Source organism: Haematobia irritans, chromosome 4, assembly GCF_050003625.1.
Source record: "Haematobia irritans isolate KBUSLIRL chromosome 4, ASM5000362v1, whole genome shotgun sequence".
NCBI lineage: Eukaryota > Metazoa > Arthropoda > Insecta > Diptera > Muscidae > Haematobia > Haematobia irritans.
Window position 1 is genome coordinate 39457621 of NC_134400.1, and position 25119 is coordinate 39482739.

General features: G+C 27.1%; 2 protein-coding genes across 2 annotated transcripts in view; one reads left to right on the forward strand and one right to left on the reverse strand.

Annotated features, from left to right (window-relative positions):
- Positions 1-243: 243 nt before the first annotated feature.
- bora (aurora kinase A activator-like protein bora) lies at positions 244-7266 on the reverse strand. The gene is made up of 2 exons (XM_075307585.1): positions 6781-7266; positions 244-2697 (listed from the first exon to the last, which is right to left on the reverse strand). The coding sequence occupies exons 1-2, from the start codon at positions 7137-7139 to the stop codon at positions 1098-1100; spliced, it is 1959 nt and encodes a 652-aa protein (XP_075163700.1). The 5' UTR covers positions 7140-7266; the 3' UTR covers positions 244-1097.
- Positions 7267-11003: 3737 nt separating this feature from the next.
- The window catches only part of MYPT-75D (Myosin phosphatase targeting subunit 75D), a gene marked incomplete in the record, with an annotated part of 265876 nt that continues 251760 nt past the window's right edge, over positions 11004-25119 (forward strand). Inside the window, 2 exon segments of the mRNA XM_075307586.1 lie at positions 11004-11437; positions 14829-15010.

Here is a 25119-nt window from a genome sequence, read left to right on the forward strand (position 1 = left end):
GCCCAAATAAATTTGACAAACATTATTTTCCTCTGTTGGTTAAACTACACTTGTAGTTTAGTCAATGCATGGTTTTTAAGCTAAAATCAAAAACAACAATAAAATTTTATATATGTATATAGAAAATTTTCTCAAAATTTAATTTCTATAGAATATTTTGGAAAATTTTCTGTTTATATGGAAATTTTTGCAATATTTTCTTTCTATATACCAAAAAAAAAAAAAAGAAATTGGAAACATTAATTACATTTTTTTATATAATTTTTATTACAAAATATTTTAATTTTACATTTTTGTAAGACTTATTTTATTAATCTATATTCCAAAATTTCTGTATTAATATTGAGAGGAAAAAAATAATTTAATCATATATTAAAAAAAAACATAACGAAGGGATTTTTTACATTCTAATTTAGCAGTTGGGAACACTATTGTCAATATAGTTTATAGAATTTTGTTTTTTTTTTTTATTAAATTCCAACGTCAACGTCAAGTTTTAAGGGTATTTCAAAAATATAAGTACTCAGAAAAAAATGTTCTCTTATTTAAAAAGTTCCTATAAATCCATTCAATTTTTTTCCTATTTCCAAATGAATTGAAATTCTAAGAATTTCTTAACATAAATTTAATATTGGAGAAATTTATGTTTTTTTTTTTGGTTTGTTTTTAAGGGGTCAAATATTTGAATGATCTGTGTCTAATTAGAGTCTATAAAATTAAGTCTATCTTAAGCTAAACTTCTTAATCAGTCTATTTTCTAAAAAACAACCTTAATTTTTGTATTAAATTCTATTTAAATTTTTTAATTCTATTTTAATTTTTATTTAAAAAATTACATATATATGGCATTGCAATAAATTTAGAATAATTTGAAATTGACTATAAAAACTATAGGATATAAAAGCAAGAAAGGCCTTATTTTTGTTGTTGTTGTTGTTTTTTTTTTTGTTAAATATATTGCAAACATTAAAAATTGCTTTCATAAAATAAATTCTAGTAAATAAAAAAATATATATAAAATCATCAAAACAAATAAACTAAAATTCTTATAAAAATAAAAACCATAGAAAAAACAATTTAATCTAATTTTAATTAATTTATCTAAAATCAAATTTATCCTTAGTAGAGGGTGTGGAACAGCAATGCACCATTATCTGTTGATCGTTCAAGGGGGGTGGATGCATTTGTTGGCAGTCTTGAGATTCTGAAGAATTTTGTGACATTTCATTGAAACCACTATCGGTGCGATAGAAAGTCAATGCCTTTTTAGGCGATGTCCCCGCTGTGGGTGATGTCTGACGATGATGATGGACTATGCCACCAAAGGAAGATGAATTTACGGGCTTTCCCAGAGATGAGGGCTTAGCATCATTAGGCTGCATTATTGATTTCTTGGCCTCATTGTCCTCCTGATCATCTTCATCATTTAGCCAATTAGCCGAAAATGATTGTGAAAGATTTTTACGACTAGCCGAACGTCTCTTACTTCTGGGGGTATCCGATTGTGATGAGCTACAATTCGAGCTATGTGTTGATACCTGAGAGATTTGCATATCTTCTATATCGCCGGTAAATTCTAAAACATCTTCACATGTTTCATCTTGGCCCAGGAAAACATCCACTTCTTGCATTTGTTCATTAGTGATTGTCCTAAGCGGATGTTTGGCATAGCCTCTGTGGGCCAAAGATTTTGATGAGTTCACCTTCAGGCGGCTGACTTTAATATTAAAACTATCCGAGGAAAATTCCGCTATATTATTTGTAATCATTGAGGCCAACGGCGATGAGGATCTCTCCGGAGTGAATTTCTCATTTTCTGCTTCCTGACTGATATTGCCAGTGATCATATCATTACTGAGATTCTCCTTATTCTGGGAGCGATATAATTTCTCCAAAGGTTTTCTCCTTACCGGTGGATGTATAGGTGATAATTGTTCCAAGTCTTCAATCTCCGAGCGTAAATCATTAAAACGTGATTTACGTTCGCCCCCATCAATTGAGGGTGATAGTTCATCAGCCGCTGATATAGGTGACAATGAACCAAAGGAACTCTTGTCCAAGGAATCTGATAGTTTACCCACTATGGCAGTATGCTGCAACGATTGCAGCGACAAAGGACTAGAATTCGATTGTCCACTGTGTGTGCGGCCTCCCGAAGAAGAATTGTTCTTCTTTTGCTGCTCATTTTCCCAAATTAAAACATTGTGAATATCAAAGAGCTTACGCCTTAGTGATGTATCCTTGGCATCCAGACTACAGCTGGAGGCCGAGGAACGTGAAGCATAACGTGATTTCTTCAATTCTATATTGGCCCCAGCCAAATGAGGTTGCAGATAGGGTCTAAGAGCCTCTTCCAGAGCAGGTGGTAAAACCGGTGGCAAAGTCAATTCGGTTTGAGAGGCACAATCACGTATTCTACGACCCGGTTTCGATATAGGAGTATTGCCACTGTCCGATAGAACAATCCTTTGACTCCTTAGAGGGCAATCTACGGGACTGGGTACAATTTGGTTTTCTTTAAAATAGGAACTTATGGCCGATTGGGCTTTGGCTTCCAATTCAGGATCGGGTGAGTCATGGAATTGGGTCTCATGGGGTTCCACATTGGCCGGCATCATGCTGGACACTTCATCTATTGTCCATTCACATTGGGTGGAGCTCATTTGGGGTGTGTCGGGTCGTTGAAATAAAGAGGGGCTGGAAATTTACGAAATAATTAATTGGCTTATAGATAATCAAATCAAAGAAGAACTAAGCCCCACCAACCACAATGATGAAACTACGCAATAAAATTTTGACAAAATTTCCAAATAGAATTAAAAATGTTGACAAAGTTTCCATATAGAAATAAAATTTTGACAAAATTTTCTATAGAAATTAAATTTTGACATATTTTTCTATACAAATAAAATTTTGATAAAATTTTCTATACAAATAAAATTATAACAAAATTTCCATATAGAAATAACATTTTGACAAAATTTTCTATAGAAATAAAATTTTACAAAAATTTTCTATAGAATACAATGTTGACAAAATTTTCTATAGAAATAAAATATTGTTAAACTTTATATAAATAAAATTTTACAAAAATTTTCTATAGAAATAAAATTTTACAAAAATTTTCTATAGAAATAAAATTTTGCAAAAAATTCTATAGAAATAAAATTTTCTATAGAAATAAATTTTTGACAAAATTTTATATAGAAATAAAATTTTGACATTTTATTCCGTTCGAAAATATTGTCAAAATTTTATATATACAGAAAATTTTGTTAATTGTTTTTTCATTGAAATTTTTGTCAAAATTTTATTTCTATAGAAAATTTTCTGAAAATTTTATTTCCATAGAAAATTTTATTTCCATAGAAAATTTTATTTCTAAGAAATTTTTCTGAAAATTTTATTTCTATAGAAAATTTTCTGAAAATTTTATTTCTATAGAAAATATTTTGAAAATTTTATTTCTATAGAAAATTTTCTGAAAATTTTATTTCTATAGAAAATTTTCTGAAAATTTTATTTCTATAGAAAATTTTCTGAAAATTTTATTTCGTTAGAAAATTTTCTGAAAATTTTATTTCCATAGAAAATTTTTATCAAAATTTTATTTCTACAGAAAATTTTATTTCTATAGACAATTTTCAGAAAATTTTATTTCTATAGAAAATTTTCAGAAAATTTTATTTCTATAGAAAATTTTCAGAAAATTTTATTTCTATAGAAAATTTTCTGAAAATTTTATTTCTATAGAAAATTTTCTGAAATTTTATTTGTATAGAAAATTTTCAGAAAATTTTTATCAAATTTTTATTTCTATAGAAAATTTTTATCAAAATTTTATTTCTATAAGAAATTTTTATCAAAATTTTATTTCTATAGAAAAATTTTATCAAAATTTTATTTCTATAGAAAATTTTTATCAAAATTTTATTCTATAGAACATTTTTATCAAAATTTTATTTCTATAGAACATTTTTATCAAAATTTTATTTCTATAGAAAATTTTCTGAAAATTTTATTTCTTTGAAAAATTTTGTCAACATTTTATTACTATAGGAAATTTTGTCAAAATTTTATTTCTATAGAAAATTTTCTGAAAATTTTATTTCTATAGAAAATTTTCTGAAATTTTATTTGTATAGAAAATTTTCTGAAATTTTATTTGTATAGAAAATTTTCGGAAAATTTTATTTCTATAGAAAATATACTGAAAATTTTATTTCTATAGAAAATTTTCTGAAATTTTATTTGTATAGAAAATTTTCGGAAAATTTTATTTCTATAGAAAATATACTGAAAACTTTATTTCTATAGAAAATTTTATTTCTATAGAAAATTTTCTGAAAATTTTATTTCTATAGAAAATTTTCTGAAATTTTATTTGTATAGAAAATTTTCTGAAAATTTATTTATATAGAAAATTTTTATCAAAATTTTATTTCTATAGAAACATTTATCAAAATTTTATTTCTATAGAAAATTTTTATCAAAATTTTATTTGTTGTTGTTTTTTTGATTTCAGCTTAAAACCATACATTGACCAAACTACAAGTGTAGCTTAACCAACAGAGGAAAAGAATGTTTGTCAAATTTATTTGGGCAAAGCCCTAAAGACTGCAAGATGTAAAGCCTTTTTTCGGAGGGTTCAAGTGTGGTTTATTGTTCGGTTTAATGAACTGCCTGAATTTATTCTGATAATTGGTTGATAGTTTTGCTGCAAGTAGAGGATGCTGATGAGGAATGTGGTAATTCCGAAACGTGCGTCCATCCAACCATCTTGCAGTCTATAGGGCTTTGCCCAAATAAATTTGACAAACATTCTTTTCCTCTGTTAGTTAAGCTACACTTGTAGTTTGGTCAATGTATGGTTTTAAGCTGAAATCAAAAAAACAACAATGATTAAAGAACAAAAACCAACAATAACAAAACAAAACGAATGAAAGAAAGAAAGAAGAGGAAGCACGCTCGAAATAAAACCCAGCCAACTTCACTCAAATCGATGATTTGATGGTGGCAAAGGAAAAGAGAGATGTTTGTATGAATTTATTTCGGCATAAGCCGGCTATCAATGTAAAGCCTTTTTTCGGAGGATTCAAGTGTGGTTTATTGTTGGGTTTAATGAACTGCCTGAATTTATTCTGATAATTGGTTGATAGTTTTGCTGCAAGTAAAGGATGCTGATGAGGAATGTGGTAATTCCGAAACGTGCGTCCATCCAACCATATTGCAGTTTATGGGGCTTTGCCCAAATAAATTTGACAAACATTCTTTCCCTCTGTTGGTTAAGCTACACTTGTAGTTTGGTCAATGTATGGTTTTAACCCTTTCACTACCGAATAAACCTAAGGTTAAAAACTTTAATTTTTCTTCTGTTTTTACTAGTACTAACAGCATGTAAAAGAAATATTGTCATGTTGAGATACTACCTCAGTTACTTCAAGAACTATATGAGCTTGTACTGAAAATTTGATTCTTGAATTGTGACCAAAGGGCTTAACAAAAAGAAGCGCTATTTGGTCTATAATATTTTTCAAAGTGTGAGAAAAAATACAAAAAAGAAAAAATACAAGAAAAGAAGTATCAGCTATAGTTTTTATATAAATGTCAATTTACTAAAGATATACAATAGAAAAATTGGCTCAAATTTTCATATTTTTCGTTTATTGTTAAAGAAGTTTATAAAAATGTATTTTAGTGCCCACCAATATGGATAATATGTATAGCTTAGTTAGATTAAAGCCTCTACTTTAAAATAACATCGAGAAATAAAACGAAACTAAGTGGGAAAATAGAATTTGGTGTCTTTTTCGAATGTCCTTCTAAGTGGACATCGGTAAAGGGTTAAGCTGAAAAAAAAAACAACAATGATTAAAGAACAAAAACCAACAATAACAAAACAAAACGAATGAAAAACATTTTATTTCTATAGAACATTTTTATCAACATTTTATTTCTATAGAACATTTTTATCAAAATTTTATTTCTATAGAAAATTTTATTGCTTTGAAAAATGTTGTCAACATTTTTTTTATAGAAAATTTTGTCAACATTTTATTCCTGGAGAAATTTGTCAACATTTTGTTCCTACAGAAAATGTTCTCAAAATTTTATTTCTATAGAAAATTTTGTTTAGCACACCAGATGTAAGGACGTCGAATACCGGGTTGTTGAGTTGTAGCACTTTTGCCACGACGTGGAGACAAAATAAAATCAAACACCTTTTGGGTGTATCTTCTCTTTTGTATACGAGTAAAATATAAATTCTAAAAACTGAAAGTCCTGGGAAATTTTAACTTAAGAAAAAAATGCCAATACTTTTAGTTAAGATTGCACAATAGACTGAATTATCTCAATGACCCTGAAATAGCGAACTTTTACTAACCTTTGCGGTATATCTAATTATTATCCAAAGGGTTATTAGGAATCACAGCATTAAATTATATAGCTTCTATAAATAAATACAATCTCTAAATGTGATACCCATCAAACATCAGCACGGAGATATATGTAAGCCAAATTTCAAGACGATGTCTATCTTTCATATTTTCAAAAGATGTCTATCTTTCATATTTTCAATACCCAACAAAGCAGATGTGCAGTTCCACATTCGTATTTAGGCAGTGTGATACCAAAAACAAGCCCAATATTTCATTCAGGACAATAAAAATACTCCAAGAACCTTAGGACACGAAGAACTACGTTAAGCATAGTTAGTTTTTCCCCGTATCCTTTTTTCCATCTCTGCTAAGACTGCAGGCACACAATTGTAATACATACCTTGCTATTATGGGCATATGCAATCTCTCTGTCCAGGCCGCTTCAAAGGGATTCTTCACCTTTTGATGGCGTTTAGCTGGTGGCGTTTGTATAATAGCCATAGAGACGGAATGCAGACTATTGCTACTACTACCACCAGCGCCGCCACTGTTCGACATCATGGAGCATGTGTTCATGGAATAACTTAAACCTTGACCGGCTGTTGATTTTGGCGATCGAGGATTTATCGATTTCCTCTGTTTATTTTTTGGCGTCACTTTGCATTCCTCCGGCGTTTGTAGATTCAAATTTTGCTGGTAGTTAATCAGAAATCTATGTGCTTTTAATTTTTGTGGGGTTTCAAGTGTTCTATTCTCCATCGTTAGATGTTAATTTCCCCAGGATATTAGATGAAGTGATTTATTTATGACTAGAAGCCAATAATAATTCGTTTTTCTTTTCGTTGATTTGTGTTTGGGCGCCCACCATTTGAAATACTGACTACTAAATGCAAAGTAACCAGTTTAAGCAGTGTCAATTCACAATTGTTTCTCTTGGCAATCACAGGAGAGTTGCATGTCAATGGAAAATACAATTCAAGCAATTTGTATACTATGTTCACACTAGGCTTTATTGTGCCGTTCTAAAATTAAAACTTTATTCACTAGTTGTCAAAGAATCATTGTGGTCAAGTAAAATGCGATTATTTAGACGGTTATTAATTTGATTAAACATTTATAAATTCTTATAAATATACCACTATCACAACACATTTAACATAATTTTTTGCATTAATAATAGAATGATGTTGAGTTACATGTTGCGGCGTCTATCAGCCTGTGTTTTTATTCTCGAGGGAGGCAGCGTGTCTGGAAAAATATTTGAAAAACAATCCCTGCCAGCATTTCAAAATTCCATTTCATCCTCATCGCTACCACAGACTCGTAAGTAACACTGAAACAATCGCCAACTGTGGTGGGGAGAGCGTATGAAAAAGTATGAAATGTACATTAAAGTATTTTGCCATCACTATTCCCTGCCAACATTTTTTGAATTTGGGGGCGCTTCAGAGAATCCCCACTACGTCGAAAACAGTCGTATACGATATCCAAAACTCCTCGGAAAAGCGCCGTCACTATTGAGAAGTTGTACCACGCCAAGTTACTACAAAAAAGTATCGCATGAGTGTAATTATTAGGAGCCCTTCTGGATACATTTAGAAGGACGCCAATAAGAGCCCCTTCAAACAATCAGACAAAGTGCATTTTAAGATAGTTGTAAAAGAATCATTGTGGTCAAGTAAAACACGATTGTTTAGATGTTTATTAATTTTATTAAACATTTATAAATTCTCATAAATATAACATTTATACGACTATCATATCATATTTAACATATTTTTATGCATTAATAAAAGATTGATGTTGAGTTACAAGTTGCAAGTTACATGTTGTAGCATCTATCAGCCAGTGCTTTTATTCCCAATGGAGGCAGCGTGTCTGGAAAAATATTTGAAAAACTATCACTTTATTCCATGTGGAAAGTCAAAAATTGTTCACCAATATATCTTTCACAATTTTATGCGCTTTACAGACTATCAGTTATTCCGGACGACAGTGCTCGTGTCGAACATATCCCATATATTGTGCACATTATAAGTTAAGTCCGAAGGCATAATCGATACTGCTGCATGTTTATGGGATCGATAACACATTTACCGATTATTTAGTCATCGCCGATAAGTCGTATCGATCCGACACACTGTAAGATTCTTTACATACACCGACATTCCGTCGGGAATAACTGATAGTCTGTAAAGCGCATTAAGCGAAATAACTATGTTTTCAGCACTTCATTATCGTTTTTATTTAAATAAATTATAAGAAGCTAGTTGCGCAATTATTTATTCTTTCAATTGTCCTGAAAAGATAATTCAATTCCAGAGTGAAGGTTCAAATTTAATTGCGTCACCTTTGAGTGATTGTGAAGTGGATAATACATCCGAGGAACGCCGATATGAGACAAATAAGACTATAATACCCACCAAAGTTAAGAATGGAAGACAGTCAAATGGCTCTTCGCCATCTGTTAACAAAAACGGTTCATGATGTAGTTTAAAAATTGATGTGCGTGGTATTTGGGGACTGGAATATGTTATCAAGATACTAAAGTCATCTTCAATTAATTCTCCAGCTACCCTGCCAACATTTTTTGAATTTGGGGCCGCTTCTGAGAATCCCCACTACGTCGAAAACAGTCATATACGATATCCAAAACTCCTCGGAAAAGCGCCGTCACTATTGAGAAGTTGTACCACGCCAAGTTACTACAAAAAAGTATCGCATGAGTGCAATTATTAGGTGCCCTTCTGGATACATTTAGAAGGATGCCAATAAGAGCCCCTTCAAACAATCAGACAAAGTGCATTTTAAGATAGTTGTAAAAGAAACATTGTGGTCAAGTAAAACTCGATTGTTTATATGTTTATTGATTTTATGAAACATTTATAAATTCTCATAAATATAACATTTATACGACTATCACATCACATTTAACATATTTTTATGCATTAATAAAATATTGATGTTGAGTTACAAGTTGAAAGTTACGTGTTGTAGCGTCTATCAGCCAGTGCAGCGTGTCTGGAAAAATATTTGAAAAACTATCACTTTATTCCATTTGGAAAGTCAAAAATTGTTCACCAATATACCTTTCACAATTTTAAGCGAAATAACTATCTTTTCAGCACTTCATTATCATTTTTATTTAAATAAATCATAAGAAGCTAGATGTGCTTGGTGTTTCACAAAATATAAAATGGCTCTTGTAACAATAGTGATGGCAAAGTACTTTCATGCGTATAGTGATGGCAAAATACTATCACAGTTGGCGATTGTTGCAGTGTCACTTACGAGTCTGTGGTAGCGATGAGGATGAAATGGAACTTTGAAATGCTGGCAGGGTATGAATGCGTGAGTTGGTTTTAGATGCATTTGATATGCAGTGTTATTTGGAGAGCTGCAACCACCATAATGATATGATTTTGACTTCTTAAAATTTTGTCGAAAAAAAAAAAAAAAATGTAATCATATGGGCCCATGATGTAACCTTCTTGTTCAGCCATGAGTAATCGTTTATCCAGGACTTTTCCAAAAATATACAACACTGTCAACAGCTGTTTAAAAACTATCACAGAATACAAGTGAAATCTTACATTTTTATTGTATGAAATGCGCAAATAGTAATAAATTTTTACTGCTGCGATTATTTATGACACTGTGCCACTTTGGATTTCATGCTATTCGATAAATTAGGCACAATAAATTGCTATTGTGAATCTAAAAAGCGTCACTTTATCAAAATACAATCTCGCATCGACGCGACTTACACTGATGAGATGTTCTGAATAGAACACCAGTGCAACGATGTTCTGGATAGCCCATACAAATGTTCCATCCAGTGCTAAAAGAAAACAGCTCTATTATTGTGATTAAAATATACATCAGGGCTGTTTTCTTTTAGCACTGGATATGCTAAGCCGTTAAGGACTAAAATAAAACAGAGTACTCGTTTATCCAGGACATCTCCAAAAATATGCAACACTGTCATCAGCTGTTTAAAAACAATCACAGAAAAGAAGTGAAATCTTGCATTTTTAATGTATGAAATGCTTCAATTAGTAATAAATATTTACTGCTGCGATTATTTATGACACTGTATCACTTTGAATTTCATGTTTTTCGATAAAATAGTCACAATAAATTGCTATTGTGAATCGAAGAAGCGTCACTTTATCCAAATACAATCTGGCAACATCGGCGCGACTTACACTGATGAGATGTTCTGGATAGAACACCAGTGCAGCGATGTTCTGGATAGCCCATACAAATGTTGCATCCAGTGCAAAAAGAAAACAGCCCTATCTATAATCCTAAAACGGCAACACTGCAAACACTTTGGAATGGTCTGCTATTGTGACCCTACAAACTCAAATAGTAAAGCGTTTTAGTTTGAATTCAACAACATATCAAATGCTAGGGCTTAAAAAACATAAGAATACCAACATTACTCAAATCAGAGCAGCACTACTGGGTGACCATCAGTTAGTTATAACTATGTTCATTGATTATCTTATGACGGCGTTAAAATTCAGCCCGAACAGCTTCATTCTCTTAATAAGACGTATTCATGAATTGGTGAGGGGGAGGATGGAACGCTTTTGAAGTAGCAAAAAGATCTTAACAACATACAGCGATAGTAAAATGAACGGTTGGAGAGAGCACGTTCGACGTTCGGTTCGTTGTTGTTCGTAACATTCACGTTTTTGTGTTTTTTTTGTAAATATTTTTGAAAGTTGTTTATTATTATGGTTTTGTGAATGCCTGTATTATTTTCCACGAATTACGAATACAAGCAATAATAGTAAAAAACAAATATAAAGAGAAATTCTAAAAGGAAACTATAGGGTCGTATGAGTTTTCCGGTAGTGAATGGAAACGAAATTAACGGTGAATGGGAATAAAATTAACCCACACGAGTAGGGTTTTTGGTTGTTATTATTTATGAATAAAGTCTAAAGAATCAAAAAGTTTCACCAAAAAAGGAAGAAAATAAAATTAAATATATTAAATATAAAATTGTGCAAAGATCAGCGCAACGATCAACAACAGGCCAAAATGTTAGTTATCAGCTGAGTATAAAAGTGTGTGTGTGTGTATACAACAACATCAAACCAACCATAAGTGTCGAAGTCTAAGAAATATAAAAAAGAGTGAGAAAAAAATAAAATATGGCTCAATTCCAACTAATTAAAAAATAAAACTAAATAAATTTATATGGTGTAAATTCGACTCAATTTTATTATTGTTCAGCCAAACAAAAAATTGTTTTTTTTTACATAAAACAAATATGCAAGACTCTGTCTGTAAATTAACTTCCAATTCATTATTGTCCGTAATCAGTCAAACGTGAATTATAACAAAAAAAAAAAAACGAAGAGAAAAAACCACCAACTACAAAAACCACAATCGACCGACCAACCAACCAAACCGCCTAGACTATTGCTAACTTGTTTTATTTTCTTGGCTCACATGTAAAGAAGCAAGCACAAGCAGAGAAAGTGGTTCGTGTGTGGGTAGGTGAGCGTTTGCGTGTTGAATTATTCTTGTTGCATCTAGCACACTGGGTTAAAGAAGACTAATAGCTTCTTTGTCGTTAATTAGGGGAATAAACAATTTTGTCCAAATTTTATTTCAATAGAAAATTTTGACAAAATTTTATTTCTATAGTAAATTTTAACAAAAATTTTATTTGTATAGAAAATTTTGTCAAATTTTTTTTCTACAGAAAATTGTGTCAAAATTTTACTTCTATGGAAAATTTTGCCAAAATTTTATTTGTATAGAAAATTTTGTTTCTATAGAAATTTTTAGTTTTATAGAAAGTTTTGTCAAAATTTTATTTCTATAGAAAATTTTCTTAAAATTTTGTTTCTATAGAAAAATAAAATTTCTATAAAAAAAAAAAATAAAATTTTGTCAAAATTTTACTTTTATAGAAAAATTTTGTTAAAATCTTATTCCTTTAGATAATTTTGTTTAAGTTTTATTTCTATAGAAAATTTTCCGAAAATTTTTTTTCTACAGAAATTCTGAAAATTTTGTGGCTATAGCAAAATTTTCTAAAAATTTTGTTTCTATAGAAAATTTTCTGAAAATTTTGTTTTTACAGAAAATTTTCTGAAAATTTTGTTTCTATGGAAAATTTTATTTCTATAGAAAATTTTCTGAAAATTTTATTTCTATAGAAAATTTTCTGAAAATTTTGTTTCTATAGAAAATTTTCTGAAAATTTTGTTTCTATAGAAAATTTTCTGAAAATTTTGTTTCTATAGAAAATTTTCTGAAAATTTTGTTTCTAAAGAAAATTTTCTGAAAATTTTGTTTCTATAGAAAAATTTCTGAAAATTTTGTTTCTATAGAAAATTTTCTGAAAATTTTGTTTCTATAGAAAATTTTCTGAAAATTTTGTTTCTATAGAAAATTTTCTAAAAATTTTGTTTTTATAGAAAATTTTCTAAAAATTTTGTTTCTATAGAAAATTTTCTGAAAATTTTGTTTCTATAGAAAATTTTCTGAAATCTTTGTTTCTATAGAAAATTTTCTGAAAATTTTGTTTCTATAGAAAATTTTCTGAAAATTTGGTGTCTATAGCAAAATTTTCTGAAAATTTGGTGTCTATAGCAAAATTTTCTGAAAATTTTGTTTCAATAGAAATTTTTCTGAAAATTTTGTTTCTATAGAAAATTTTCTGAAAATTTTATTTCTATAGAACATTTTCTGAAAATTTTATTTCTAAAGAAAATTTTCTGAAAATTTTATTTGTATAGAAAATTTTCTGAAAATTTTATTTGTATAGAAAATTTTCTGAAAATTTTATTTCTATAGAAAATTTTCTGAAAATTTTATTTCTAAAGAAAATTTTCTGAAAATTTTATTTCTATAGAAAATTATTCTTTCAAAATTTTATATCTATAGATTTTTTTTCAATATTTTATTTCTATAGAAAATTTTTTTTTAAATTTTTTTTCTATAGAATTTTTTTTTCACAATTTTATTTCTGTGGAAAATTTTGTCAAAATTTTATTTTTATAGAAAATTTTCTGAAAATTTTGTTTCTATAGAAAATTTTCTGAAAATTTTGTTTCTATAGAAAATTTTCTAAAAATTTTGTTTCTATAGAAAATTTTCTGAAAATTTTGTTTCTATAGAAAATTTTCTGAAATCTTTGTTTCTATAGAAAATTTTCTGAAAATTTTGTTTCTATAGAAAATTTTCTGAAAATTTTGTGTCTATAGCAAAGTTTTCTGAAAATTTTGTTTCTATAGAAAATTTTCTGAAAATTTTGTTTCAATAGAAATTTTTCTGAAAATTTTGTTTCTATAGAAAAATTTCTGAAAATTTTATTTCTATGGAAAATTTTCTGAAAATTTTATTTCTATAGAAAATTTTCTGAAAATTTTATTTCTATAGAACATTTTCTGAAAATTTTATTTCTAAAGAAAATTTTCTGAAAATTTTATTTGTATAGAAAATTTTCTGAAAATTTTATTTGTATAGAAAATTTTCTGAAAATTCTATAGAAAATTTTCTGAAAATTTTATTTCTAAAGAAAATTTTCTGAAAATTTTATTTCTATAGAAAATTATTCTTTCAAAATTGTATATCTATAGATTTTTTTTCAATATTTTATTTCTATAGAAAATTTTTTTTCTATAGAATTTTTTTTCACAATTTTATTTCTGTGGAAAATTTTGTCAAAATTTTATTTTTATAGAAAATTTTGTCAAAATTTTATTTTTATAGAAAATTTTGTCAAAATTTTATTTTTATAGAAAATTTTGTCAAAATTTTATTTGAATAGGAAATTTCGTCAAAATTTTATTTCTATAGAAAATTTTCTCAAAATGTTATTTCTATAGAAAATTTTGTGAAAATTTTATTTAAATAAAAATGTTGTCAACATTTTATTTGTTTTAGAATAAAAACTGTCTGTACTATAATTGCAATATTTTGTTTTGTTTCCTAGAAAAAATTATCTGTGGTAGTTTTTTAGAGAAAATTATTTTTTTTCCTAAAATAGTGACTGTGATACTTTGTAACACGTATTTGGGAATGAATGATTATGATAACAACGTATTAGGGAATTTTCACTATCAAAATATTACCCTGCTTAACACAGTCATGTTGTAGCCCATTGTGCTGTTTATCGTTTGGTTTTAATTTTTTTGCAGTTTTTTTTCCGGTATGCTTTAGTATGCAAAAATATTCTCTATTCTACCCCCGCTACCGACATTACTAACTTTTTACACTATTACTACGTTATTCATCGCCCCTTGCAATCGTTCTACTCAATAATTTTACTTCACTTATTACCACTGTCTATCCTCGTAAAATGCAACATGGTCCACGATATCCCATTCCAAGAAAGTCAACAAAAAGCAAAAGCAAATAATTATGGTTGGTTTTATTTTGTAATTTTCTCTATTCATTTTTGTTTTCTTGTTGCAGAAGATAAACAAAATAAAAACAAAACAAAAAAGAGTAAAAGCCAGAGTGATTCTATTTCATATTCCCTTGCTTAAACTGGCTTTAAAACTGTGTTACTGCGGCGGCTTCAAAACTACGAAAAAATAACACTGTAAAACTGGAACTCAAGATTGTTGTTTTTTTTGTTCTACGTCAATGTAAAGGTAAGTTAATTAATTTTATTTAATTATTGGTTACAAATTTTGCTTAGAGTTTTACTTGCTTTCTCTTTTTGCATAGAAATCATAATTGGTTGTAAGACATTAATGATCCCTCTTTCAATAGCACAGAGATAATGAGAATACAAGAGTATGACTCTCTCTCGCATAAGCTTTCTTTGCAGAGAGAATGGTTACAAGAGAATACCAGGGATGGAAAATGCAGTACTATAGTACTTTTTTCAATACTTTTTCATCCCGGTCAGTACCGTAGTACCCCGCGAAGGATTTAGTACCTTTTGTGTATACATTTTTGAGTCGATATCAGATTTATGGTACAATGGTTTTGACAAAATATTTTAATATTTTGAGAAAGTCTTTATCAAGAAAACCTCGATTTTGTAAAAGACATAGTCAAAAACAGGATTTTATTGAACTTCAAGAATGTTTTAGTCGAAAAAAGAATGCGATTCCATATTATCGATTTTTTATTTCGGTAGAAAATGTTGTCAAAATTTTATGTCTATATAGAATTTTTGCAAAATTTTATTTTTATAGAAAATTTTGTCAAAATTTTATTTCAATTGAAAATTTTGTAAAAATTTTATTTCTATAGGAAATTTTTGCAAAATTTTATTTCTATTGAAAAAATTTTGCAAAATGTTATTTCTATAGAAAATTTTTGCAAAATTTTATTTATATAGAAAATTTTTTCAAAATTTTATTTTCTTTAAAATTCTGTCTCTTGACAATAATCTTCCAGTGAAATTTAGTAAAAAGTACCTTTCCGCTCAAAAAATACCTTTTTTGTACTTTCTTAAAAATTGTATTTTCCATCCCTGGAGAATACTAATGTAAAACTGTTGCAATAGATGACAGTCATCACCAAAGATGAAGCAAATTTATCTAATGTGAGACAATTTTTGTCGGCGTTTCTCTCAGATATCATACAGTTTATGTTAGCGTTAAACAGTTGCTAAAATTGTCTATAGAAATAAAATTTTGACAAAATTTTCTATAGAAATAAAATGTTGACTCTCAGATATCATACAGTTTATGTTAGAGTTAAACAGTTGCTAAAATTGTCTATAGAAATAAAATTTTGACAAAATTTTCTATAGAAATAAAATGTTGACAAGGTTTTCTATAGAAATAAAATGTTGACAAGGTTTTCTATAGAAATAAAATTTTGACAAACTTTTCTATAGAAATAAAATTTTCTATGGAAATAAAATGTTGACAAAATTTTCTATAGAAATAAAATTTTGACAAAATTTTCTATTAAAATAAAATTGTGACAGAATTTTCTATAGAAATAAAATTTTGACAAAATTTTCTAAATAAATTTTTCTATGGAAATAAAATTTTGCTAAAAATTGTCTATAGAAATAAAATTTTGACACAATTTTCTATAGAAATAATATTTTGAGAAAATTTTCTATAGAAAAAATTTTTTGACAAAATTTTCTATAAAAATTAAAGTTTTAAAAAAAATTCTATAGACATAAAATATTGACACAATTTTCTATAGAAATAAAATTTTGACAACATTTTCTATAGAAATAAAATTTTGACAAAATTCCCAATAGAAAAATTCTATAGAAATTAACTTTTGACAAAATTTTCTATAGAAAACAAATTTTGACAAATTTTTCTATAGAAAAAAATTTTGATAAAATTTCCTATAGAAATACAATTTTGACAAAGTTTTCTATAGAAATAAAATTTTGAAAAATTTTCAATAAAAATGAAAGTATAAAAAAAAAATTCTATAGACATAAAATATTGACAAAATTTTCTGTGGAAATAAAATTTTCTATAGAAATAAAATTTTGACAAACTTTTCTATAGAAATAAAATTTTCTATGGAAATAAAATGTTGACAAAATTTTCTATAGAAATAAAATTTTGACAAAATTTTCTATTAAAATAAAATTTTGACAGAATTTTCTATAGAAATACAATTTTGACAGAATTTTCTATAGAAATAAAATTTTGACAAAATTTTCTAAATAAATTTTTCTATAGAAATAAAATTTTGCTAAAAATTGTCTATAGAAATAAAATTTTCACAAAATTTTCTATAGAAATAAAATTTTGACAAAATTCTCTATAGAAATAAAATTTTGAATTTTGGTAAAATTTTGACAAAATTTTCTATGGAAATAAAATTTTTACAATATTTTCTATGGAAATGAAATTTTGACCAAATTTTCCATAGAAATAAAATTTTGACGAAGTTTTCTATAGAAATAAAATTTTGACAAAGTTTTCTATAGATATACAATTTTGACAAAGTTTTCTATACAAAATAAAATTTTGACAAAATATTCTTTAGAAATAAAATTTTGACAAAAATTTTAGTAAAAATGAAAGTTAAAAAAATTCTATAGACATAAAATATAGACAAAATTTTTTATAGAAATAAAATTTTCTATAGAAATAAAATTTTGACATAATTTTCTAAAGTAATAAAATTTTGACAAAATTTTCTATAGAAATAAAATTTTGACAAAATTTTCTATAGAAATAAAATTTTGAAAAAATTTTCTATAGAAGTAAAATTTTGACAAAATTTTTTATAGAATAACATTTTGACAAAATTTTATATACAAATTAAATTTTGATCGACCCTCCAATTTAGGATCTTGAGCATCTAGAAACCTCAATTTCTAGATGCTCCAATTGCCTGAAATGGGAAATCTGGAGATTTTTAGTTCCTAAAATGTAATCGCTCTGCATTTGCTACCCTATTTTATTTCCCACTTTTGGCAAAAAAACAAACACAAACAAACAATAAATGATCCGCAAATGATAACGTATATGTCAAAAAAAAAGTAGTAAACGATATATTTTTTTGTTGTTTCATTTCTTACCACCATTAAGCGTATCAAACAGGCCTTCATGGGGCACAATCTTATCAAATGAACAAAAACCATCTAGCCATAGTAATAAAAAAACAACAAAATGCAAGCCACACAGGCGAATGGATGAACAAAAAGAGTTATCAAAAGAAAAATAGGACACAACATAGTACGCAATAAAGCAAGCGAAAATGGAATACGAAAATTAACCTAGAATAGTCAGTGAGAGCGAGGTGTGGTAGAGGCAGCACTAGATAAATTTCTGCTACCCATAAAATGGATGCATTTTTTTCTTTTACTAGCGAGAATATCGTGCAGAATCGTTTGCAAAATGCATACGTTTTTTGAGTAACGAAAGTTTTTAGTAGAAAATCGCCCTAAAAAGATCTTTTTTAACACTTCCAATAGGAAATACACAAAAAAAAATATTTTTTTGCGTGTGCCAAAATTTTATTTCTATAGAAAATTTTAGCAATATTTTATTTCTATAGCAAATTTTAGCAAAATTTTATTTCTATAGAAAATTTCGTCAACATTTTCTATAGACAATTTTGTAAAAATTTTAATGGAAAATTTTATCAAATTTTTTTTATAGAAAAATTTGTCAATGTTTTATTTCTATAGAAAATTTTCTCAAAATTTTATTTCTATAAAAAATTTTCTCAAAATTTTATTTCTATAGAACATTTTCTCAAAATTTTATTTCTATGCTCAAGACCCTAAATGTGAGGGTCGATCAAAATTTAATTTGTATATAAAATTTTGTCAAAATGTTATTCTATACAAAATTTTGTCAAATTTTAATTTCTATAGAAAATTTTAGCAAAATTTTATTTCTATAGAAAATTTTAGCAAAATTTTATTTCTATAGAAAATTTTAGCAAAATTTTATTTCTATAGAAAATTTCGTCAACATTTTCTATAGAAAATTTTGTAAAAATTTTAATGGAAAATTTTATCAAATTTTTTTTATAGAAAAATTTGTCAATGTTTTATTTCTATAGAAAATTTTCTCAAAATTTTATTTCTATAGAAAATTTTCTCAAAATTTTATTTCTTTAGAAAATTTTGTCAACATTTTATTTCTATAGAAAATTTTCTCAAAATTTTATTTCTATAGAAAATTTTCTCAAAATTTTATTTCTATAGAACATTTTCTCAAAATTTTATTTCTATGCTCAAGACCCTAAATTGGAGGGTCGATCAAAATTTAATTTGTATATAAAATTTTGTCAAAATGTTATTCTATACAAAATTTTGTCAAATTTTAATTTCTATAGAAAATTTTTGCAAAATTTTATTTCTATAGAAAATTTTAGCAAAATTTTATTTCTATAGAAAATTTTAGCAAAATTTTATTTCTATAGAAAATTTTCTCAAAATTTTATTTCTATAGAACATTTTTTCAAAATTTTATTTCTATGGAAATTTTTGTAAAATGTTATTTCTATAGAAAATTTTATTTCTATAGAACATTTTTTAAAAAAATTTATTTCTATAGAAAATTTTGTCAAAATTTTATTACTATGGAAAATTTTGTCAGAACTTTATTTCTATAGCAAAATTTCGTCAATATTTTATTTCTATAAAACTTTTTGTTAAAATTTTATTTCTATAGATAATTTTCTCAAAATTTTAATTCTATAGGAAATTTTTTCAAAATTTTATTACTATAGAAAATTTTGTCAGAACTTTATTTCTATAGCAAAATTTTGTCAAAATTTTATTTCTATAGCAAAATTTTATCAGCATTTTATTTCTATAGAAAATTTTAGCAAAATTTTATTTCTATAGAAAATTTTAGCTAAATTTTATTTCAATAGAACATTTCGTCAACATTTTCTATAGAAAATTTTGTAAAAATTTTAATGGAAAATTTTATCAATTTTTTTTTCTATAAAAATTTTGTCAATGTTTTATTTCTATAGAAAATTTTCTCAAAATTTTATTTCTATAGAAAATTTTCTCAAAATTTTATTTCTGTAGAAAATTTTGTCAACATTTTATTTCTATAGAAAATTTTCTCAAAATTTTATTTCTATAGAAAATTTTCTCAAAATTTTATTTCTATAGAACATTTTCTTAAAATTTTATTTCTAATAAAATTTTTGTAAAATGTTGTTTCTATAGAAAATTTTGTCAAAATTTTATTACTATAGAATTTTTTGTCAAAATTTTATTACTATGGAAAATTTTGTCAGAACTTTATTTCTATAGCAAAATTTCGTCAATATTTTATTTCTATAAAACTTTTTGTCAAAAGGAAAATTTTGTCAGAACTTTATTTCTATAGCAAAATTTCGTCAATATTTTATTTCTATAAAACTTTTTGTCAAAATTTTATTTCTATAGATAATTTTCTCAAAATTTTAATTCTATAGGAAATTTTTTCAAAATTTTAGTACTATAGAAAATTTTGTCAGAACTTTATTTCTATAGCAAAATTTTGTCAAAATTATATTTCTATAGCAAAATTTTATCAGCATTTTATTTCTATAGAACATTTTTGCAAAATTTTATTTCTATAGAAAATTTTATTACGATTGAAAATTTTGTCAGAACTTTATTTCTATAGCAAAATTTCGTCAAAATTTTATTTCTATAGAAATTTTTGTCAAAATTTTATTACTATGGAAAATTTTGCCTGAACTTTATTTTTATAGCAAAATTTCGTCAATATTTTTTTTCTATAAAACATTTTGTCAAAATTTTATTTCTATAGATAATTTTGTCAAAAGTTTAATTCTATAGGAAATTTTTTCAAAATTTTATTACTATGGAAAATTTTGTCAGAACTTTATTTCTATAGCAAAATTTCGTCAATATTTTATTTCTATAAAACTTTTTGTCAAAAGGAAAATTTTGTCAGAACTTTATTTCTATAGCAAAATTTCGTCAATATTTTATTTCTATAAAACTTTTCTCAAAATTTTAATTCTATAGGAAATTTTTTCAAAATTTTAGTACTATAGAAAATTTTGTCAGAACTTTATTTCTATAGCAAAATTTTGTCAAAATTATATTTCTATAGCAAAATTTTATCAGCATTTTATTTCTATAGAACATTTTTGCAAAATTTTATTTCTATAGAAAATTTTATTACGATTGAAAATTTTGTCAGAACTTTATTTCTATAGCAAAATTTCGTCAAAATTTTATTTCTATAGAAATTTTTGTCAAAATTTTATTACTATGGAAAATTTTGTCAGATCTTTATTTTTATAGCAAAATTTCGTCAATATTTTATTTCTATAAAACATTTTGTCAAAATTTTATTTCTATAGATAATTTTGTCAAAAGTTTAATTCTATAGGAATTTTTTTTCAAAATTTTATTACTATAGAAAATTTTGTCAGAACTTTATTTCTATAGCAAAATTTTGCCAAATTTTATTTCTATAGAAAAATTTTATCAGCATTTTATTTCTATAGAAAATTTTTGCAAAATTTTATTTTTATAGAAAATTTATTACGATTGAAAATTTTGTCAGAACTTTATTTCTATAGCAAAATTTCGTCAATATTTTATTTCTATAAAACATTTTGTCAAAATTTTATTTCTATAGATAATTTTGTCAAAATTTTATTACTATAGAAAATTTTATCAAAATTTTATTTCTATAGCAAAATTTTATTTCTATAAGAAATTTTTTTCAAAATTGTATTTCTATAGAATTTTTTTTTTTAGAAAATTTTGTCAAAGTTTTATTGCTATAGAAAAATTTGTAAAAATTTTATTTCTATAGAAAATTTGGTCAAAACTTTACTTCAATAGAAATTTTTTTTCTATAGCAAAATAATGTTAAAGTTTTATTTCTATAGCTAAATTTTGTCAAAATTTTATTTCTATGGAAAATTTTATCAAAAAAATTTTTTTTTTTTGAAAATTTTATTTCTGTAGCAAAATGTTATTTCTATAGGAAATTTTGTCAAAATTTTATTACTATAGAAAATTTTGTCAGAACTTTATTTCAATAGCAAAATTTTGTCAAAATTTTATTTCTGTAGCAAGATTTTATCAACATTTATTTTTATTTAGAAAATTTTGTCAAAATTTATATCTTTAGAAAATTTTGTCAAAATTTTATTTCCATGGAGAATTTTGTCAAAATGTTATTTCTTTAGAAAATTTTGTAAAAATTTTATATCTGTAGAAAATTTTGTTAAAATTTTATTTCTATAGAAATTTTTAACAAAATTTTATTTCTATAAAAATTTTTAACAAAATTTTATTTTGACAATTTTTTATTATTATTATTATTATCATAGGCGTCATCGACTATACCTAGAGCATCATAATAATCATCATCATCATAGACAACGTCATCATTATATGTCTGCTGTCTATTTATAGTTGAACATCTCAACAAACCCGCCTCCTAATCTTTGTATAAGCCAAGACAATAGCGTATGACTATATTTTTGTATGCGTTGGTTGGTCTGTCTGTCTGCCCATCCGTCCGTCCGTCTTCTGTTTCTTTGAATTCATATTTCGTTATGTTTGAGTCTCAATTTAATTCTATTTTATTGTTCTTCTTTTGTTGTTGTTGTTATTCGTGATTAAAACCAGTTTAAAAGTGACCGCCTTTTTTTCGCTGTATGCCATTTGCTTAAGTTTTCTATAGTGTCTAGTATGCTTGTTTTTGCCCCATTCTCTTTGGAGAACAACAAAAACAAAATGTAATCATAACAAACCATATAAACCATATTGGCTTATTGGCACTACATGGCGGAGGGAGTGAGGGTTTAAAAATTACTCGATCTAAGAATTTTTTCATTACAACATCGACCTGTTCTAAAACATCGTCATTGCCATTGTAACACATCGAAATATCGATTAACACCCCATATGTAGTGGGGCCCTTTCATATTCTCTATCAACGCCACTGGGATGTCGATGACTACCTCAGCCATGCATTCGCTTTACAACAACAACCCCATTATAATTGGATGTGCACATGCGTGCAGTTGTGGAAGAATGGAAGTGTGAAATTATTGTGTATGAGTGTGTGTGTGTGTGTCTATGCTGTTTGTTCGTGGATATAGAGTTTAACTTCACCGTTTCACCACTTTGCTATTATGAAATTATAGCAGGCAATTAATGGATGCACTAGGGATTGTAATCAAAATAAAAAACATCAGCTTTTCGAGTTTTAAAATTGGCAACTTTTTTAAAATTGGAAAAATTCGACTTGTCGAGTTTTTACTTTTTATACCCTCCACCATAGGTTGGGGGCACTCAAAAAAAAAGTGAACTCACTATTTCACTAAAGCCAATTTAACTATATTTTAGTTCATGAACTTATTATATTTGGTGAAAGTTTCATTTACTCTAATAATTTTTTGCGTACGTTAGTTAAATGAACTAAAAGACAGGAAAAAATTATACACAAGTTAAGGATAGAGATTTACTAAATTCGTATTTGCCATAAAATAGTTCAATAATTCTTCAAATTTGTAAATTTTACTACAAAAGCGTCCATGATGAACTTCGTATGTCACTAAAGACATTCTTGCAATTTTGAACTCCAATTTTTTGCTTCAAACTACAAAATTTTCTTTAAATAGTGAAAAAAAAAAATTATTTATGTCTAATAAATTTTCTTGAATTTGTCGAAAAATATTTACTTATTTTTGTGATATCGGCGCGATGCCAGCGCTTGTAATACTGTTTATTTAAAAATTTCTAAAAATATTCAAAATTTTCTAAAATTAATCAAAAGTTTTCTTCCTGGTGGGTTCACTGTTCGTCCGTCTGTTGAAATCACGCTAACTTCCGAACGAAGCTATCGACTTGAAACTTGGCACAAGTAGTTGTTATTGATGTAGGTCGGATGGTATTGAAAATGGGCCATATCGGTCCACTTTTACGTATAGCCCCCATATAAACGGACCCCCAAATTTGGCTTGCGATTGCTCTAAGAGTAGCAAATTTCTTCCCATTCGGCTGAAATTTGGCACATGGTGTTAGTTTTTTGGTCTCTAACAACCATGCAAAAATTGGTCCATATCGGTCTATAATTACATATAGCCCCCATATAAACCAATCCCCCGATTTGGCTTGCGATTGCTCTAAGAGAAGCAAATTTCATCCGATCCGGCTGAAATTTGGTACATGGTGTTAATATATGGTCTCTAACAACCGTGCAAAAATTGGTCCACATCGGTCCATAATTATATATAACCCCCATATAAACCGATCCCCCGATTTGGCTTGCGGAGCCTCTAAGAGAAGCAAATTTCATCCGATCCGGCTGAAATTTGGTACATGGTGTTAGTATATGGTCTCTAACAACCATGCAAAATTTGGTCCATATCGGTCCACTTTTACGTATAACCCCCATATAAACGGACCCCCAAATTTTGCTTGCCAAGCCTCTAAGAGAACCAATTTTCATCCGATCCGGCTGAAATTTGGTACATGGTGTTAATATATGGTCTCTAACAACCGTGCAAAAATTGGTCCACATCGGTCCATAATTATATATAGCTCCCATATAAACCGATCCCCCGATTTGGCTTGCGGAGCCTCTAAGAGAAGCAAATTTCATCCGATCCGGCTGAAATTTGGTACACGGTGTTGGTATATGTTCTCTAATCCATGCAAAAATTGGTCCATATCGGTCCATAATTATATATAGCCCCCATATAAGCCGATCCCCAGATTTGACCTCCGGAGCCTCTTAGAGGAGCAAAATTCATCCGATCCGTTTGAAATTGGGTACGTGGTGTTAGTATATGGTCTCTAACAACCATGCAAGAATTGGAACGTGGTGTTAGTATATGGTTTCTAACAACCATGCCAAAATTAGTCCATATCTGTCCATAATTATATATAGCCCCCATATAAATCGATCCCCAGATTTGTCCTCCGGAGCCTCTTAGAGGAGCAAAATTCATCCGATCCGGTTGAAATTTTCAACGTGGTGTTAATATAAGGCCGCTAATAACCATGCCAAAATTGATCCATATCGGTCTATTGTTATAAAGGGTGATTCTTTTGAGGTTAGGATTTTCATGCATTAGTATTTGACAGATCACGTGGGATTTCAGACATGGTGTCAAAGAGAAAGATGCTCAGTATGCTTTGACATTTCATCATGAATAGACTTACTAACGAGCCACAACGTCGAATTTTCAGTGAATGGGCCCTAGAAAAGTTGGCAGAAAATCCGCTTTTTTATCGACAAATTTTGTTCAGCGATGAGGCTCATTTCTGGTTGAATGGCTACGTAAATAAGAAAATTGCCGC